Source organism: Chiloscyllium plagiosum, unplaced genomic scaffold (assembly GCF_037043375.1).
Source record: "Chiloscyllium plagiosum isolate Xiang-an unplaced genomic scaffold, Cpla_swu_hap1 HiC_scaffold_26, whole genome shotgun sequence".
Classification (NCBI taxonomy): domain Eukaryota; kingdom Metazoa; phylum Chordata; class Chondrichthyes; order Orectolobiformes; family Hemiscylliidae; genus Chiloscyllium; species Chiloscyllium plagiosum.
The window spans coordinates 31,347,562-31,369,121 of record NW_028270164.1 but is presented as its reverse complement, the minus strand read 5'-3'; the positions used below and the strand labels follow the sequence as shown (position 1 = coordinate 31,369,121).

Sequence of the window (21,560 nt, the reverse complement as noted above, 5' to 3'; positions counted from 1 at the left end):
GGGGAAGACACAAGCAATCTCCCTGAGGTAACAGTGGCTGAAGGACCTGAACTTAAGGGAATTTATATTTGCCAGGATTTGGTGTTGGAGAGACTGTTAGGTCTGAAGGTTGATAAGTCTCCAGGGCCTGATGGTCTACATCCCAGGGTACTGAAGGAGGTGGCTCGGGAAATCGTGGATGCGTTGGTGATTATTTTCCAGAGTTCAATAGATTCGGGGTCGGTTCCTGAGGATTGGAGGGTGGCTAATGTTATATCACTTTTTAAGAAAGGTGGGCGAGAGAAAGCAGGAAATTATAGACCAGTTAGTCTGACCTCAGTGGTGGGAAAGATGCTGGAGTCTATTATAAAGGATGAAATTACTGCTCATCTGGATAGTAGTAACAGGATAGGACAGAGTCAGCATGGATTTATGAAGGGGAAATCATGCTTGACTAATCTTCTTGAATTTTTTGAGGATGTAACTATGAAGTTGGACAAGGGAGATCCAGTAGATGTAGTGTACCTGGACTTTCAGAAAGTTTTTGATAAAGTCCCACACAGGAGGTTAGTGAGTAAAATTAGGGTGCATGGTATTGGGGGCAAAGTACTAGATTGGATTGAAAATTGGTTGGCTAATAGGAAACAAAGGGTAGTGATAAACGGCTCCATTTCGGAATGGCAGGCAGTAACCAGTGGGGTACCACAGGGATCCGTGCTTGGACCGCAGCTTTTTACAATATATGTTAATGAAGATGGTATCAGCAATAACATTAGCAAATTTGCTGATGATACAAAGCTGGGTGGCAGGGTGAAATGTGATGAGGATGTTAGGAGATTACAGGGTGACCTGGACAAGTTAGGTGATTGGGCAGATGCATGGCAGATGCAGTTTAATGTGGATAAATGTATGGTTATCCACTTTGGTAGCAAGAACAGGAAGGCAGACTACTACCTCAATGGAATCAATTTATGTAAAGGGGCAGTACAGAGAGATCTGGGTGTTCTTGTACTCCAGTCAATGAAGGCAAGCATGCAGGTACAGCAGGTAGTGAAGAAGGCTAATAGCATGCTGGCCTTCATAACAAGAGGAATTGAGTATAGAAGCAAAGAGGTGCTTCTGCAGCTGTACAGGGCCCTGGTGAGACCACACCTGGAGTACTGTGTGCAGTTCTGGTCTCCAAATTTGAGAAAAGACATTCTGGCTATTGAGGGAGTGCAGCGTAGGTTCACGAGGTCAATTCCTGGAATGGCAGGATTACCTTACACTGAAAGACTGAAGCGACTTGGCTTGTATACCCTTGAGTTTCGAAGATTGAGAGGGGATCTGATTGAGACGTATAAGATTATGAAAGGATTGGACACTCTGGCACTAGGAAACATATTTCCACTGATGGGTGAGTGCCGAACCAGAGGACACAGCTTAAAAATATGGGGTAGACCATTTAGGACAGAGCTCAGGAGAAACTTCTTCACCCAGAGAGTGGTGGCTGTGTGGAATGCTCTGCCACAGGGGGCAGTGGAGGCCCACTCTCTGGATTCATTTAAGAAAGAGTTGGATAGAGCTCTCAAAGATAGTGGAATCAAGGGTTATGGAGATAAGGCAGGAACAGGATACTGATTAGGAATGATCAGCCATGATTATATTGAATGGCGGTGCAGGCTCGAAGGGCTGAATGGCCTACTCCTGCACCTATTGTCTATTGTCTATTGTCTAAATGTAAAATAGGATTATGGTAGTAGGTGATTTGAATTTCTCTAACATCTTCTGGGATAGTTATAGTGTGAAAAGTTTCGAGGGAGTGGAATTCTTGAAATGCATCCATGAGAGCCTTTTAAGCCAATTTGTAGAAGGTTGGACAAGACAGGGGGTGGTCCTGGATTTAATTTTAGGTAATGAAGTGATTGAATCATCACAGATGAAACATATTGCAGATATTTAATTTGATTTGTATTGAGTTATTATTGTCACATGCATTGAGATGCAGTGAAAATTATTGTTTACAAACTATCCAGATGAATCATACCTTACATAAGTACATCAGGATAATAGAGCAGAATGCAGAACATAGTGATACAGCTTCAGAGAGTGTGCAGAGAAAGGTCAAATCTAATATATGAGAAGTCTGTTCATAAGTCTGACAAGAGCAGGGAAGAAGTTGTTCTTGAATCTGTTAGTACATGTTTTCAAACTTTTGTATCTTCTGTCCAATGGAAGAGAGTAGAAGAGATTATAACTGGGGTTAGAGGAGTCTTTGAGTATGTTGACTGCTTTCCTGAGGCAATGGGAAGTATAGGTGGAGTCACTGAAAGGAAGCTGAAAATGTGTTGCTGGAAAAGCGCAGCAGGTCAGGCAGCATCCAAGGAACAGGAGAATTGACATTTCGGGCATAAGCCCTTCTTCAGGAATGAGGAAAGTGTGCCCAGCAGGCTAAGATAAAAGGTAGGGAGGAGGGACTTGGGGGAGGGGCGTTGGAAATGCGATAGGTGGAAGGAGGTCAAGGTGAGAGTGATAGGCCGGAGTGGGGTGGGGGCGGAGAGGTCAGGAAGAAGATTGCAGGTTAGGAGGGCGGTGCTGAGTTCGAGGGATTTGACTGAGACAAAGTGGGGGGAGGGGAAATGAGGAACTCAGATTGTTGCCATACAAATCTGTGATACATCCAGATAGCATGCTTTCTATGGTGTATCTATAAAAACTGGTGAGAGTCATTGTGAACTTGACAAATTTCCTTAGCCTTCTGAGGGAGTAGAGGCATTGCTGTGCTTTCATGACTTTAGCATTGATGTGGATGGACCAGGACAAATGTTTGGTGATATTTACTCCTCAGAACTTGAAGCTCTTGATCATCTCCACCTCAGTATCATAGATACAGACATGGGTGTGTCCTCCACTCTGCTTCCTGAAGTCGATGACCAGATCCTTCATTTTGCTGTCATTGAGGGAGAGATTGTTGTCTTTGCGCCATGCTGCTAAGGACTTTTATCTCTTTCCTGTACTCACTCTCGTCATTGTTTGAGATCTGACTTACTATGGTGGATGTAAATAGCAAATTTGTAAATGAAGTTGGAGCTGAATTTAGTCACATAGTTGTGAGTGCATAATGAGTATAGTAAAGGGCTGGGTAAACAGCCCTGCAGGGCACCGGTGTTGAGGATTATGGTGGAGGAGGTGTTGTCGCCTATCCTTACTGATTGCAGTGTGCAGGTCAGGAAATCAAGGCAGAAGGGCGAGCAGAGTCCCAGATCCCAGAGTTTGGAGATGAGTTTGGTTGGTATTACGATGCAAAAGGTAGAGCTAACGTCAATAAATAGGAGTCTGATGTAATCCATGTTATTCGGATGTTCCAGAGATGAATGTAGGATCAGGGAGATGCTGTCAGCTGTAGATCTGTTGCGATGGTAGGTGAATTCTAGTGGATCAAGGTGGTCTGAGAGGCTGAAGTTGATATGGGCCATTACTAACCTCTCAAAATACTTCATAATGATGGATGTCAAAGCCACCTGGTGGTAGTCATTAAAGCACTTTGCCTAATTTTTCTTTGGCACTGAGATGATAATGGTCTTCTTGAAGCAGGTGGGGATTTCAGATTGTAGCAAGGAGAGGTCAAAGATATCTGTGAATATTCCCGCCAGCTGGTCTCCTCAGGAACCGAGTGGAAGGCTGGGGACTCTATTGAGGCCAGTTGCTTTCCATGGGTTCACCCGAAAGAAGGCCGATCTGAAGGTACGGGATGGTGGCCAAGGCTGTCGGGGCTGATAACATCATTTCACCAACCTTCTGTTCAAAATGAGCATAGAATGCATTGAGCTCATCGAAAGGGATGCATTGTTGTCAGCAATTCTACTCAACTCCACTTCTACTCGCCTGTTATATCATATAAGCTTTGCCACAGTTGACATGTGGTTGTGTGGTTAGTCTAGGATCTTGTTTAATCTAGTATTGTTCCTTGGCATCCCTAATTTCTTTGCAAAGATCATACCTAGATTTCCTGTACAGGTCAGGGTTACCCGACTTGAACGCCTCAGACCTAGACTTCAAAAGGGACTGGATCTCCTGGTTCATCCCTAGTTTCTGGTTAGGGAACAGGATCAACTTATTTGGCATGCATTTCTCTCTGCACTTACTAATGAGGTCTGTGACGGTACTGGCGATACTCATTTAGGTTGATCATCAAGTTCTTGAATATGGGCCAGCCCACTGATTCCAAGCAGTCACGTGGACCAGCACTGTACAGCTTTCTGTACCGGATCGTCATGCTTCAGTTTCTGCTTCTAAACCGGGAGAAGGAACACAGCCTTGTAGTCTGATTTACCAAAATGCAGGCGGGGATTGGAGTGGTAGGTGTCTTTGATGATTGTGTTGCAATGGTCCAAGGTGTTTGGGACTGTGATGGAACAGGAGATTGTTGTTATATTTTGGCTGCATATGCTTGAGGTTGGCTTGGTTGAAGTCACCGGCCACGATGAACAAGTCTTGGGGTATTCCATCTCAAGGCTATTTGTAGCAGTGTGTATTTCATCAAGTGCACTCTTGACTTCTCCATGGGGCGTGATGTAAACTGCTGTCAGGTTAGCAGAGATGAACTCCCACAGCAGGTAGTAAGGATGGCACTTCACCATTAGATATCCTAGGCCTGGGGAGCAGTAACTAGCCAGGGTCCGCACATCCAAGCACTAGCTTGATCAGGACGCAGACCCCTCCACCCTGTGTCTAGCCTGAGGATACGGTGTGCTCTATCAGTGGATTGAGAAGCCCTCAGGTGTAAGACCTAGTCAGGTGAAGCAGGAGTGAGTCACATCTTCATAAAACAAAAAACACCGCAGTCTCTTAATTCCTTTTGGTGGGTGAGTCTAGCTTTAAGTTCACCCAGCTTGTTTTTAATAGCTTGGAAGTTTGCCAGGAGTGTGCTGGGGAAGGGGAATTCTTGAAATCACGTTGCTTCAATCTCACTGGCAGACCAGCACATCTCCCACATTTCCTGGGTAAGTGGCTGCTTCTGGTCGGTGTGGGGCAACATATTAACTTCAAGATTGTTATGGGAAAAGACCAGGACGGGCCTGAAATCAAAATTATAAATTGGAGTAAGGCCCATTTTAATATGATCAGGTATAATTGGGCCAGAGGGGGCTGGGAGCAGATACTTTTAAGTAAATCTGCGTAAGAGCAGTAGGACATATTCAAGAAGGAAAGAAGTAGAGTGCAGGGCCAATATGTTCCAAAGATAAAGAGTGGAACCAACAAGTCCAGCTAACCTTGGCTATCAAGGGATATAGGGATTGAATAAAGAGTGAAAGGGAGGCTTATAGCAGACACTGAGCGCTCAGAACAGAAACCAATAGGAGCACAGAATGTGCAAGAGACAACTTAAAAAATGAAATTAGGAGAGCATAAAGGGAGCATGAAAGGATAATAGCTGGAAAATACAGAGAAATGCTAAGTTATTTTATAAATACATTAAGGATAGAAGGATGTATAGGACCCATTAAGGGCCACAGTGTTATTTGTGTGTGGAGCCGGAGGATGTAGATAGTGTTCTAAATGAATACTTTGCATCAGAAACCAGTAACAGCCAAATTCATTGCACAGGCTTTGATGCATGGGAGAGGAGGGGAAATAATGGGGATACAATAGTCTTAAAAGGTTTAGCTGTAAGTGGAACAGGTAGGTTTTTTTTGAAGCTGAAAATGAGACTCCTGGAAAGTAGGTTGCCTCCTTGGTTCTGGAGTCAAAGGTCTGTCAGAGCGGCTACAGGACATCCTGAAGGGGGAGGGTGAACAGCCAATGATCGTGGTACACATTGGTGCCAATGATGCATGTTTAAAAAAATGAGGATGAGGTTCTAAAGGCAAAATATGGGTAGTTAGGAAGTAAGTTGAAAAATAGGACCTCAAAGGAAGTGATCTCATGCACTAGTAGCAATCAGAATACAAATAGCAGCATATGTCAGATGAATACATAACTGGAAGAATGATGCAAGAGGTAGGGGGTTCAGTTTACTCGGAGATTGGGACCAGTCTGGGAAACCAGCACAAACTGCATGAGCAGGACTGGAATTGGCTCATGTGGTTGGGGTGTGTTTAAACTAGAATGGTAGGTGGGTTGGAACCTAATCAGGCTGACAAGAGAAAGAGAAACATGGACAACAATAAAAGAAAGAACAATAAAGACCAAAAGTGGTAGACAGGATAATCAAGGATGAGAGGCAATTAGAGCCACAGAACAAAAATAATTGAATGATTGTAAATGACAAAAACGCAAGCCGAAAAGCTCTTTATCCTGATGCACAAAACATTTGGGATTAGGCAAACTAATGATGCAAATCAGGAGAACTGGTTATGGTCTTATAGCCATTTCAGAGGCATTGTTACAAGGAGATCAGAACAGGGAACTTAATATTCAGGGATATTTGACCTTTTGGAAAGACAGGAGAGAAGGAAAAGGTGGTAAAGTAGTACTGTGAATAATACGAAGACAGTTAGGAGACATGATCTAGGATCAGATGATGTAGAGCTCAGTTGGGTGTAGGTAAATAACAGCAGGGGAAAGAAGCAGCAGCATGTAGACCTGCAAACAGTAGCCACTCTGCAGGAAAGGGTATAAATTAACAAATAATAGGAGCATGAGAAAAAAGAGCAATAATTATCGGTGACTTTTATCTTCATGTTTATTGAATCAATCCAGTTGAAAAGGGTAGCTACAACAACAAATTCACAGAGTGCATTAGTGATGGCTTCCTCGAGCAATATGTCATGGAACTAACCATGACAGGGAGCAGGCTATCTTGCATCTGGTAATAGGTAATAATGCAGGTTTAGTAAATTATCTCTGATTAAAAGATTATCTATGAAGTAGTAATTATAACATGATAGAATTTAATATTCAGTTTGTGAGAAATATGGATTGGAAACAACTATATTTAACTTAAATAAAGGGAATTACAATGAAATGAGGATAGAGGTATCTAAAGTGAACTGGGCAGATAGATTAGTAGGAATGACAGGAAGTAAACTGTGACAGATATTCAAGGAGGCAATTCATGACTTTGACATCCCAGTAAGGAGGAAAGATTCTAAGAGAGGGATAAGCCAAGGAAGTTAAGGAAAATATAAAGATAAAAGGAAAAGCGTAAAAGGAGGAAAAGCCTCAAAGACTGGGTTAAATTCAGAATCCACCAAAGGATGACTAAAGGGATGATAGAAAATAAACTATAAGGGCAGACTAGTGAGGAATATAAAAACTAACAAATTTTTTTTAACTATATAGCTTTTATGACAGAAAATACTTTGAACATCCCATTGCTAGTAAAGAGTACAGGTGAGGAATTAAGTGCTATCATGAGGAAAGTAGTATTGGACAAACTAATGGGGCTAAAGGCAGCCAAGTCCCCTGACTATGATGGGTTGCATCCAAGGATCCTAAAAGAAGTGGCTCCAGAGATAATGGATGCATTGGTTGTAATTTCCCAACAATCCTTGGATTCTGGAAAAGTACCAGAGGAAAACTGTGAATGTGATACCCCTACTCAAAAAGGGAGGGAAGCAAAAACAACTACAGGTTGATTAGTGTAACATCTATTGATGAAAAATATTTTTATGATTAAGGACGTCATTGTGGAACATTTGGATAATCATAATCTAACCAAATGGACTCATCATGGCTTTGTAAAGGGGAAATCATGTTTGACTAATTTATTAGAAATTTTTTGAGGAGGTCTCAACAAGAGTGGATGGAGGGGAACCAGTAGATATGCTGTGTTTGGATATCCAGAAGGTATTTGACAAGGTCCCTCACAAAAGGTTAAGAGTCCATGGTGTTGGGGATGTATATTGTCGCAGATAGAGAATTGGCTAATGGGCAGGAAATGGTAAGTAGAGACAAGGTTGCTATTAATAAGCAGTGGGGTTCCACAGGGATCAGTGCTTGGACAAGTTCTGAAGAAGGGTCACTGGATCTGAAACATTCACTCTGCTTTCTCTGCATAAATGCTGCCAGAACTGCTGAGTTTTTCCAACAAATTCTATTTACGTTTCTCTTGAAGTCAATTTGTTACAAGATTGCTAAATATAGACTTTTTAAAAGTTGCTCATTTATTTTGGATTGAAAGGATTTCCGTGAATAAACTGGCATTTAAAATAAAGTTGATAGTTTTTAATTGTTAGAAATGTTTAATCTTCTGGAAGCATTACCTGTTTTATTTTTGCAGTATCTTCACAAACTAGTGGCAATAAAATCCGCTCTTTGGCTTACTGAGCTGCCTGTGCAGTGTCCATTCTCCATGAATATGACAACATGTAACTGTATCTGACCCAGCCAGTGCACTCTAGTAAAAGTTTGAATAAAGAGAATTGACTAAGGAAATGGAAACATTTACCTGCAACTCTTTTGAATTAATTGGCACTGTGCAACCTATGTGTTCATAGGAAAGACATGGTGCCACACAATTTTCTGTTAAAAAGATGGCAAAGCCAGGGGATCCAAGATGGCGGTGTCGTTAGTATCGCGTTTCCTGGGCTCCGCACTGCAACACCAACCCGACAGAGCCAGAACTCATCCCAAACACTTTCTAAATGAGTTAGAAACCTGAAAAAAAAATTGACTTACTTTTGTCCTTGCAGCTGGAGAATGCTGAAAAAAGGAGGAAGCTCACACAGGGTGGGAGCCACGGTCCAGCCCTCTGAAGCAGCGGGCTTGCTTACTCACCAGACCCTGGTTGAGGAGCTGGCCAAATATTGTGAGGTCCTGGGGAAGCAGATCGAGAAAAAAGTCAAAGAGAAACTGGCTCCTGTATCTGCTATGCTGCAAGACTTGGGAAAAAGGACCGATGAGCTCGAGAGCCAGGCGGCAGAAGTAGAGGCAGAGACTGAGTCCTCCAAGAGCCGGACTGAAACCCTGGAAACACAGATCCGTGGTCTGTTGGATCTGGTAGATGATCTTGAAAGCAGGGACGTAAGAAAGAAGTGTGCGTTGCTGGCACACTGGAGTGGATGAAAGGTGAACGGCCGATGGAGTTCTTCAAGAAGTGGTTCCCACAATTCCTTGGTTTGGAGGTTGAGAAGGGAAGGATAACAATTGAAAGAGCCCACCAGATTGTGGCATGAAAGCCAGGTTTGGATTAGCTCCATCCTTATAAAGACAAGCAGAGGGTCGTAAAGCCTCTAGAGCTCAGGGGAGGGATTCGAGAGTGTTGGTATGTGGCGGCTCCAGGGTCATTCTTTTTCAAGACTTCTCAGCGGCAGTGGTCTGGAAAAGGAAGCCCTTTTTGGGGAGCCAGTATTCTTTAAGATATCCAGCAGTGCTTCAGATCGATCAAAATGGATCCATACATTTGTGACTTGCCAGAGAAGGTGAAGAACTTTGTGGACATGTTGACTTAACGGCTGTATAGGTCGTAGAGGACAGAGCTTTTTAAGTTTATTTTTCTTTAAAAACGACTTGGTGGAGTCTCCTTTCTGGTAATAAGTTGCGCAAAATGATGTCCAGGATGGATAAAGTATTTATCTTTAATCTCTAAGTTACGTTAAGGGATGGGTGACATATTCATTTTTAGTTTACCTGTCTATAGTACTAACCTTGCTATAGGTCTTTTTTGTTTCTCTACTGGTGGTTGGTGTACGTGGCATGACCTTAGCTGGTAGGAGTTGAGAGGGTGGTTGGGTTTGTTAGTAGGGTTGTAGGATGTGTAGGTGTCCCCTTTAAATGGCACGGGGGGGGGGGGCGGGGGTGTGTAAATTCCTCCAATCAGTGCCTTTGGTGATTTTTTGTTTTCTGTTTTTGCTGTATATAGTTTTTGTAAGTTTTGTAGATTTGTTGGCTGCAATTATTTTAGTTTGTATAGTTTTTGTGTTTTGTCGATTCTTTTGCATTAAAGCTCAGCGATCTGTAGTACGGGTTCTTCCTCTCTGGAGCCGAAATAGTGCTAGAGATTTTTATGGCTAAGGATGTGTTTAAGTGGTGCACCTGGAATATTAAGGGGAGTCATTCGCGTATCAAGAAAAAGAAGGTACTTTCCAGCCTTAAAAAGGAGAGGATAGATGTTGCATAATTAGAAGAAACACACTTGGGTGATGCAGAGCATTTGAAGCTGTAACAGAATGGGTATGACTGGGTTTATTTTTCATCTTTCAATATGAGGGGTAGAGAGGTGGTCATTTTAGCTAGAAAGAATCTCCCAGTTAAGTTATTAGAGTGCATTAAAGACACACTCGGGAGATTTGTAATCCTTAAAGCATTGATACATGGGGAAGGATACGGGACCTTAAATGTTTACTGTCCCCCGGCCCACTCCCTAAAATTCTTGACAGATGCACTTTCTAGACTGGTTAACCTTACATCTCAGCATATTATCATAGGAGGGGATTTCAATAGTCTCATAGACCCTATGATAGACAGATTGCCCAAAGGCCTGCCGATCTCTTCTTTGTGATCTAAACTATTAAGGGATTTGTGTGCTGAATTGGGATTGATGGATGTTTGGAGGCACCTTCACCATACTGGCAGAGATTTCGCATTCTTTTTGAATCCACAAAAAAATGCCATACCATGATTGATCTTTTTTCTGACCGGAGGGACCCTCACTTATTTTGGTTGGACTTTGAAGCATCTCAGATAAGCTGCCCCTTATCTCAGATAAGCTGCTATACTTAGACAAAATGAGAACAGTTAAGGAATATTGCCGTAGCCCAATAGTCATCAATTTCATCAAGGTGTGGAGGGTAAAGTATCAGTTTGAGGGCAATATTGCCAAAACATCATTTTTGACACTCATGGTTGGTGTCGGACTCTGGGTTTAAACTATGGGCAGCGAGGGGCGTGTCTTGCATGGCTGATTTATTCAAAGGGGACATGATGATGTCCTTTGACCAGTTGGCTCAGAGATATGAATTGCCTAGTAGGGACCTCTTTCGTTTCTTTCAAATTAAAAATTTCATACAGAAAGTGACCACACTTCTAACTGACCCTTATAGGTCCACCATGGAGAAGCGAGTTGTTGAGTGCTGAGTGTAAATTATCTGTTAGCAATGCTTATCATCTATTGGGAGGTGGTCCCTTGGACGAGATCGAATGGCTCTGTAAAGTATGGGAGAGGGAGTTGGACATTGACATCTCTTCTGAAATATGGGAGGGTATCTGGGAAAATGCAAGGATCTTGATTTGCAATAGGACCCATGCCTTGCAATTGAAGATTCTCCACAGGGTCCATTTGGCTCCAGACCGCCTCGCTAAATTCAAAGCGGGAGCATCTTCGATGTGGTCCTGCCACAGACTGCAAGCATACTGGACACTGTGGTAGGTGAAACAGAGAAGGCTTTGGGGACAGAGGTGGAGATGGACCCAGTATCTATTCTTCTTGGCTTTGTTAATTCACTTTTATTAGATGCACACAAAAAAAGGCTTTTCACTATCCTCACTTTTTGTGCAAGGAAGAACATTCTGTTATGGTGGGTGTTGGAACATCCCCTGGGCCCAGTGGGCTGGCGGGCTGGCATAAGCTGGTCACACAGCACATCCCGTTGGCCTATCTTATGAGTATGGTACACCATAAAACTGAGAATTTCTATAAGACGTGACGGCCCTTTTTGGATTACCTGGGTACAGATTTGTCCACCATACTAATAAGAGCCTTTATATAGTCAGGGCAATTCTATGTAATGAATCTAGTATCCAGAGGGGAGGAACTATGAACATATGAATACGTATAAACTTATGTGCTTGATGATTGAAGGCTATTGCTTTGTTTTGCCAAGCTGTGTAATGGTTATCATCATTACTATTATTGTTAAGATTATCCTTTTTTTAGCTTAGTTATTTGCTATTATTTATTTATATCATTATTGGGTTTGTTTTTTAACATTGATTTTGAATTGTTTGGTTTTCTAATTGTTGTAATATTTTCCTTTTCTAAAAATATATGAAAAAAGAACTCAAAGCTAATGGTACTATGTATGTGAAAACATTAAAAGAGCTTAATGCTGTGGCAAATGTGAGATTAAATGCAGAAAAGTTGCTGTCTCATTTGCTATTAGATTTGTAAAAAATGCCTCACTGCCTTGCTATTGACATATATTGCATGGCATGAAGGTAATTTATTTGCATGGTTGATATAAAACAAACTCCTCGCAGAAATATAAGTGATTCATTTCATGTCTAGATTTTCTTTTAATAACGTAATAAGCAATAATTATTATCACTCAAAGTCTCTGGCATTGAAAATTTACTAATTCAAGTGAGCAGTCCTTTTCCTTCAGGTTGTAATTGTTAGAAATTCTAAAAGTTTTGAAAGCCCTCTTGGTAGTTACCCAATTGATTTAATGATTTTTCACTTTAATACTGATTAATGAAATATACAGTTGCTTGCTGTGTTCACTCAGATCTCAGTTAGTTAATTTTCCCTTATTCAATATTTTCAGCTCTTGCCATGCAAAAAATGTAAAAACCTCAACGTGCAAAGGCAGTCTAACAAGAAGCAGACACTTTTGGATTGCCTGTCATCACAAGTTATGGTCGATTACTTTACTTCTTATGAACTATGCAATGTTGTTTATGAATACATTCAACTGAAAGTAGTGTCAATTGGTAAATATATTTATTCCCTGATTATCCATGCAGATAGACTGGAACCAAATTTGCAAACTCATTCCCAGCTTACTAATTGTCATTCATTCTTAACCAAAAAATGGAATGGATAGATGCATTTCTTTATATGAAATTAGTTATTTGACAAATGCACCTTTATCTTAGTCCAAAAGTTTAAATCAAACTTAGTTTATTTTTGGACAAACACCTGTTCATTATATATAGATTACTGTTTACATATCTTTCAAGAGTGCTGTTTTGCCAAGCATGCTTTTTATGCAATGAAGACTAAAGCAGTTATAAATATAGATATCCCAACCATTGGGAATAAGTGTACTAGATACTGTAGTTCTGTTAGTGCCAAAACAAATTAAATCAGTTCCATTAATATTTTACTAGAGGGCGCATATTAATGAAAGTATTTGCAGTGTCAGGCTGAAAGAGCAACTGTTAGATCCCTGAAGATTCAAAACATCTTGCATCTTTCCTCTTGGTTTTCTATCTGCAGTCTGTTCCTCACTCAACAACCTTAAGAATGAATAGCAGCAAATAATAAGAATACAGCTATAGAGTTCTTGCTGTCCCTGGAATGGAGTACCAGTGTTGCTGCATGCTTATCCCTACTGAACAGAGATCTCTATTAAAATTTAATGTTAAGGCTTTCAGCTATCCCAATGTTTTTAACAGCTATCCCAATGTGTTGCTATGCTTGAAAGCCTTATCATGTAATTTAACTACTTCACAGACATTGTCACGACAATTCAATGTATAATACAAGACACAGCGACTTTAAATTAGAATATTTTCCATGTCTGACCAGTCTATCTACCATCCCAATCAGATGCACGATTCAACAACAATTCAGAGTTATATAACACTTTTAACATAGGCAAACATCCGGAGGTGATTCACAGTAACATTGTCAAACAATTTTAATACCGAGCCACATAGCAAGAAATTGAGATGGGTGATCTAAAGCTTATCAAAGAACTAAGAGTTTGAGATGTGCCTGAAAGTGATGTATGGGGAGGGGGTGAGTATCTAGACCAAATAAAATAAAACTGAATGAATGACTGTTAATGAACAATAAATTAAAATTGAGGATAAACAACAGGCCAGCGTTGAGTAATGCCAGAATGAACTCATAGAGGGTTATACAGCTGAAGGAAGTTACACAAGTAGGAAGGCATGAAACTGTGGATGGATTTGAATACGCAAATAAGTATTTTAAAATTGAGGTCCTTTTGGATTGGATGTTTGCCATGCACAACATTCTTCACTAGGACAATAATGCTTGCCCGACTGGACCGGAGAAATTTTCTCCAATTAAATATTTGGAAGTTCAAAGCCACTTTAAACACTGCTGCTTAGACACAAAATACACACCTCCCTGACGATGTCCAGAAATTGAATTGGATGGATTACAATTGGTGCTATATTTAAGTCCAAATCTGTTTTCAATCATCTAGATGCTATCATCAGCAATATCTAGCATTTCCATTTTATTGCCCGATACCAGCTCATCTATTGCTGAAACCCTGATCCATATTTTTGTTATTTCTAGACTTGTTCATAGCAATGCTGGTCTTGGTGGCTTTTGATCATCTACTATAACCCTGATCCTAACCCTAATCCTAACCCTAACCCTAATCCTATCACTCAGGAACTCCCTCCTTAAACCCCTACATTTCCCTATTTTTTGGTTCCAGTAATACATTATTTAAAATCTATTTGTCTGACCAAGCTTTTGGTCATCTGTTCTAATGTAACGAGGGGTATGTCAGGTTCCAAGTAATTGATTGTGATAGCGTAGTCTCTAGTCAAAGGCACAGACAGATGTTTCTGCGACTGACGGTGAGAAATCAGAATAGTGTGTTGCCTCCCTGGCGGCAGGATCAAGGATATCTCGGAGATGATGCAGAATATTCTCAAAGGGGAGATGGATTAACAGGAGGTCATTGTACACATTGAAACTAAAGGAAGCGAAAAGGATGAGATTCTGAGGAGAGAATATAAGAAGTTAGGCAGGAATTTAAAAAGGAGGACCTCAGGGAGATGGTGAGGAAAGAGATCAGTTTAAGACTGGTACAGTTGGGAAAGGGACTAAGTCAACCAGTCAGGGCAGGCAGGAACAAAGCAGAGAACAAGGTAGGACAGACAAATTAAATTACTATAGCACCCCCAATAGTCAGCAGGAAATTGAATAATAAATTTGCGTTATCTGTAACAAGAGGTGAGGCCATACTGGATTTGGTTCTGGGTAACGAACCAGGCCAGGTGTTAGAATTAGAGGTAGGTGAGCACTTTGGGGATAGTGACCATAATTCGGTGATTTTTACTCTCGTGATGGAGAGGGATAAGTGTGTACTACAGGGCAAGAGTTATAGCTGGGGTCGGGGAAATTATGATGCGGTGAGGCATGACTTAGGATGTGTGGCTTGGAAAAGTAGACTCCAAGGCAAGAGTGTAAATGATATGTGGAGCTTGTTCAAGGAGCAACTATTGAGTGTCCTTGATAATTATGTACCTGTCAGGCAAGGAGGAAAGGGTCGTGCGAGGGAGCCGTGGTTTAATAAGGAATTGGAATCCCTTGTTAAATGGAAGAGGGCGGCCTATCTCAAGATGAGACGTGAAGGTTCAATTGGGGCAATTGAGAGTTATAGGGTAGCCAGGAAGGACCTGAAGAGAGAGCTAAGAGCAGCAAGGAGGGGACATGAAAGGTACTTAGTCGGTAGGATTAGGGAAAACCCTAAGGCTTTCTATAGGTATGTTAGGAATAAAAGAATGACTAGGGTAGGAATAGGTCCAGTCAGGGATAGTAGTGGGAAGTTGCGTGTGGAGGCGGAAGAGATTGGGGAGACACTGAATGAATACTTTTCTTCAGTATTTACTCAGGAACAGGGCATTGTCGTCGATGTGAATACTGAGTCACAAATAAGTAGAATGGATGGCTTTGAGGTATGTAGAGAAGAGGTGTTGGAAATCCTGGAAAAGGTGAAAATAGATAAGTCCCCTGGGCCTGATGGCATTTATCCTAGGATTCTCTGGGAAGCAAGGGAGGAGATTGCAGAGCCATTGGCCTTGATTTTTATGTCCTCTTTGTCTACAGGAGTAGTGCCAGAAGACTGGAGGATAGCAAATGTGGTTCCCTTGTTCAAAAAGGGGAGTAGGGATAACCCTAGTAACTATAGGCCGGTGAGTCTCACTTCTGTTATGGGCAAAGTCTTAGAGAGAATTGTAAGGGATAGGATTTATGCACATCTGGATAGGAATAATGTGATCAAGGATAGTCAGCATGTTTTGTGAAGGGCAGGTCGTGCCTCACAAACCTTATTGAATTCTTTGAAAAGGTGACGAAGGAGGTTGATGAGGGGAAAGCGGTAGATGTGGTATATATGGATTTTAGTAAGGCTTTTGATAAGGTTCCCCATGGTAGGCTACTGCAGAAAATACGGAGATATGGCATTGAGGGTGAGTTGGAGGTTTGGATTAGGAATTGGCTGGATGGAAGAAGACAGAGGGTAGTAGTTGATGGCAAAGTTTCTTCATGGAGTGCTGTCACTAGCGGTGTTCCGCAAGGATCTGTTTTGGGACCATTGCTGTTTGTCATTTTTATAAATGACCTGGAAGAGGGGTTAGAAGGTTGGGTGAGCAAGTTTGCGGATGATACGAAAGTCGGAGGAGTTGTTGACAGTGAGGAAGGATGTGGCAGGTTACAGCAGGATATAGATAAGATGCAGAGCTGGGCAGAAAGGTGGCAAATGGAATTCAATGTAGCTAAGTGTGAGGTGATTCACTTTGGGAAGAATAACAAAAAGATGGGGTACTGGGCTAATGGTCGGATACTTGGTAGTGTGGATGAGCAGAGGGATCTTGGTGTCCATGTACACAGATCTCTGAAAGTTGCCACCCAGGTAAATAGTGCGGTGAGGAAGGCATATGGCATACTGGCTTTTATTGGTAGAGGAATTGAGTTCCGGAGTCCTGAGGTCATGATGCAGTTGTATAAGACTCTGGTGCGGCCGCATCTGGAATATTGTGTGCAGTTTTGGTCGCCATACTATAGGAAGGATGTGGAGGCACTGGAACGGGTGCAGAGGAGGTTTACCAGGATGTTGCCTGGTATGGAAGGAAGATCGTATGAGGAAAGACTGAGACACTTGGGGCTGTTTTCATTAGAGAAAAGAAGGTTTAGGGGTGACTTGATTGAGGTGTACAAGATGATTATGGGGTTAGATAGGGTTGACAGTGTGAAACTTTTCCCGCGTATGGAGTCGGGTATTACAAGGGGGCATAGCTTTAAATTAAGGGGGGGTAGATATAGGACTGAAGTTAGGGTAGGTTCTTCACTCAGCGAGTCGTAAGTTCATGGAATGCCCTGCCAGTAGCAGTGGTGGACTCTCCCTCTTTATGGGCATTTAAGCGGGCATTGGATAGGTATATGGAGGATAGTGGGTTAGTATAGGTTAGGTGGGCTTGGATCGGCGCAACATCGAGGGCCTGTACTGCGCTGTATTCTTCTATGTTCTATGTTCAATGTAATAATAGGTTGGTTATGGTAAGGGATTTTAACTTTCCAAACATAGACTGGGACTGCATAGTGTCAAGGATGGACAGGAATTTGTTAAGTGTGTACAAGAAAACTTTCTGATTCAGTATGTGGATGTACCTACTGGAGAAGGAGAAACTTTGACCCACACACTTTGGGAAATAAGACAGGGCAGGTGACTGAGGTGTCAGTGGGGGAGCACTTCAGATCCAGAAATCATAATTCTATTAGTTTTAAAATAGTGATGGAAAAGGTTAGACTGGATCTAAAAGTTAAAGTTCTAAATTGGAGGTAGGTTAATTTTGACGGTAGTAGGCAAGAACTTTGAAAAGTTGATTGGGGTCGCAGGTAAAGGGACGGCTGGAAAATGGGAAGCCTTCAAAAATAAGAGAATATGGGTCCCAGAGACAGTATGTTCCTGTTAGGGTGAAAGGCAAGGCTAGTAGTTGTAGGGAATGCTGGATGACCAGAAAAATTGAGATTTTGGTCACGATAAAGAAGGAGGTGTATGTTAGGTAGAGACAACAGAGATTGAGTGAATCCCCAGAAGAGTATAAAGGCAGTAGGAGTAAATTTAAGAGGGAAATCAGGAGGGCAAAAAGAGGGCATGAGATAGCTTTGGCAAATGGGGTTAAGGAGAATCTAAAGGGATTTTATAAATACATTAAGAGCAAAGGGGTAACTATGAAGAGAATAGGGCCCCTTAAAGATCAGCAAGGCCACCAATGTGTGGAACTGCAGGAGATGGGGGTGATACTGAACGAGTATTTTGCATTAGTGTTTGCTGTGGACAAAGATATAGCAGATATAGAATTCGGGAGAAAAAAATGACATCTTGAAAAATGTCCATATTACATAGCAGGAGGTGCTGGATAGCTTAAAACTCACAAAGATGGATAAATCCATGTGACCTTATCAGGTGTACCCTAGAACTCTATGGGAAGCTAGGGAAAAGATTGCTGGGCCCCTTGCTGAGATATTTGTATCATTGATAGTCACAGGTTAGATGCTGGAAGACTGGAGGTTGGCTGACATGGTACCATTATTTAAAAAAGATGGTAAGGAAAGGTTGGGGAACTATAGACCGATATTGGAAGGGATCCTGAGGGACAGGATTTGCATGTATTTGGAAAGGCAAGGACTGATTAGAGATAGTCAGCATGGCTTTCTGTGTGGGAAATCATGTCTCATTAAATGGATTGAGTTTTTTGAAGGAATTACAAAGAGGATTGATGAGGGCAGAGCAGTGGACGTGATCAAACGGACTTCAGTAAGGCATTCGACAAGGTTTCTCATGGTAGACTGGTTAACAGGGATAGGTCACATGAAATACAGGGAGAACTAACTTTTTGGATACAGAACTGGCTCAAAGGTAGAAGACAGAGGGGGTGGAGATCTGTGACCAGTGGTGTGCCACAAGGGTTGATGCTGGGTCCACTACATTGCATCATTTACATAAATAATTTGGATGTGAACATAGAAGGTATGATTAGTAAATTTGCAGATGATACCAAAATTGGAAGTGTAGTGGAAGTTATCTCAGAGTACAACAGGTTCTTGATCAGATGGGACAATGGACTGAGAGGTGGCTGAAAGTGTTTAATTTAGATAAATGTGAGTTGCTACATTTTGAAAAGACAAATCAGGGCATGACTTATACACTTAATGGTAGGGTAATGGGGAGTGATGCTGAACAAAAAGACCTTGGAGTGCAGATTCATATTTCCTTGAAAGTGAATCCACAGATAGATAGAATAGTGAAGAAGGTGTTTGGTATGCTTTCCTTTATTGGTCAGTGCATTGAGTATAAGTGTTGGGAGGTCATGCTGCGGCTGTAGAGTAAATTGGTTAGGTCACTTCTGCAATACAACATACAATTCTGGTCTCTCTGCTATAGGAGGGATATTGTGAAACTTGAAAGGGTTTAGAAAACATCTACAAGGATTTTGCAAGGGCTGGAGGGTTTGACCTATATGGTGAGGCTGAATGGTCTGGATCTATATTCTCTGGAGTGTCAGAGGCTGAGGGGTGACCTCATAGAAGTCTATAAAATCATGAGGGACATAGGTAGGGTAAACAGAAAAGGTCTTTTTCCGGGTTGAGGGAGTCAAAAACTAGAAGGCATAGGTTTTAAGATGAGAGGGACACGATTTTAAAGGGACCTAAGGGGCAACTTTTTTCCATGCAAACAGTGATCTTCATATGGAATCAGCTGCCAGAGGAAGTGGCGGAGGCTGGTGCAATTACAACATTTAAAAGGCATCGGGCTGGACATATGAATAGGAAGGGTTTAGACAGATATGGGCCAAATGCTGGCAAATGGGCCAAGATTTATCTAGGATATCTGGTTGACATGGACAAGATGGACTGAAGGGTCTGTTTCTGTGCTATACATCTCTATGATTCTTTGACTGTATGACTCCTGCAAAGTCTCCTGGCAGCAAGGATGCTGAACACATGCAAATTGTTGCTTTTATAATATAACATACTAATCTATACTCATCCATAGATGCAGAAAAGATCCTTCTGCTGGATCAGATGGAAAATCCTCTTTGCAATAATCAAGAACATTATTATTTTGAAGTAAAACATTGCAGAGGTAGATTAAACTTCTGTACTCATAACCATAAGGCAGATTTTGTACCAATGGGATTCCACTTCATGGAGGGGGCAGACAGCTTGTCCCATCTCTCCTCCTTCCCTTTGCCCTGCTTAACGTTTCAAGTAATTTGCATCAGGATAAATCCACATAGTATATGCAGGAGGGTTAAGTGCAAAATGTCCTTGTATTTTATTAACATAGTAGTTTTCCCATTTCTCCCAATAGTCTATCATGAACACATCTTTATATGGTGTCCCTTGCTCACTGCAAGGATCATAGATAAGATAGACAACCTGAGCACAATGCCCAAACGTGTTTCAAAATGGACATGTCTTGAGAGGCATAGAGATGGATCTTCAACCCTACCATTTGCATGCATATCAACCCAGGATAATACCATGTGTACGGCACCTCCAGAAGTTTTATCCCAATCGATATCCTGTGACTGTTGGATGGTTTGAGCCCAATAATATTGTGGCCTTCTTTCAGCCATCAACTGCTTTGAATAATTATCTAGGAAATAGCTGGTCCTGTAACTCAGATAATATGGTGCAGACCTTCAAGGATCTGCCCAGTGGAGAGCAAATTAACAGGAAAAATAAAACATTCTAGTTATAAAAAGGTGCATCTCCCTACTTTGACAAATTTATTTTCTTATCAGAACAAGTTAGCTGATGAGCAATTAAAGTGAGTAATCTGTCTTCAACTGGAACAGGCAAAATACCAAATTATCCAGGGTATTGAGGTAACACAAGTATTAACTGTTAAGTCCTTCAACCAACAACACTCCCTTTCCTACGCTTACGACCTTATCAATCCCCAGAATCTGAGGTCAAACGCACTATTGTTGGTTCTGCTATAATACGCATTTCTTCAATGCAAATTGACATTAAAGTGATTGAAGAATTTAGACCGTTATTTGTAGAATGCAAACTTTCCTTCCTTGTGTTGGCTAGCCATTAGCTAAAATGGCATGGCTAATGCGCGATTTTCTTACAAGATTGCACGAGAATGGAAAAATCATGTTATATCAAAACTGACTGTACTTCATTTCTCTGACCCACACAGGCATGGCATGATACCTGGATGCATTAATATTCCTATGCAGCAAAATCATTGCAACCAAAACCTACAGTTGCTTCAGCAAATATCAAGTGTATGTTGCTGTGCCCTTTACGAGTCTCAGATCTGCAATCTACATCTTCTCTTCATCACTGTTTATATACCAGGCAGGAACAAGCATGACAAATGTTTTGATATGCCACAGATATCTTTCACTTACTCGTAAAATATTTTGTCAGTTTTTATTTCACTTCAGGCTTGCATTTCAATTTTAAACTCTATTGATGGAACTACGCTGCTAAGTATGCCATGTATTTTCTCTGAGGTGCTCAGTCAACCTTGTAAGAAAGCTCTGTGGCAATTTTTCTTTGTTATTTTGATTGGCAAAGCAACTATATAAACTCAGAGATGTTCTGGGTGAGTGAATCGTACAGGAGATTTGCCATCTGGGCCTCTTTACAAAGCATTTACAAAAAATCGTCTTCTTGTTTATTTTCTCAATGGAGCCTTTCACTAAAGAATTGTTTGAACAATAAATGATAATGATATCATTTGGGAACTGGTTGAGGCTGATTGCATCTTTGCTGCTCATAATCCATCTCCTTCATGTTATTGGGCTCCAGAAATCCTGCAGGAAAAGCCAACAGTTATGTCACACGGCAAAGATATTTCCAAACGTTGACAGTGATAAACAAAATGTAGAAGGAATGATGATTGCAAGGTCAACCTCATTCTTTAAATAATCTTAACCCTAATGCTTTAATATGGACAGAAGTAAATTCCATAATCAATGGA

At 41.3% G+C, this 21,560-nt stretch overlaps 1 protein-coding gene across 1 annotated transcript in view; it reads left to right on the top strand.

The window, feature by feature from the left end:
* LOC122563212 (peptidase inhibitor 16-like) overlaps window positions 1–7,538 on the top strand; it is a 66,185-nt gene extending 58,647 nt beyond the window's left edge. The window contains exon 8 of the mRNA XM_087973392.1: window positions 7,243–7,538. Within this exon, the coding sequence (XP_087829518.1) occupies window positions 7,243–7,538 (296 nt within the window). The remainder of the gene's footprint in view (window positions 1–7,242) is intronic.
* The last annotated feature ends 14,022 nt before the right edge of the window (window positions 7,539–21,560 follow it).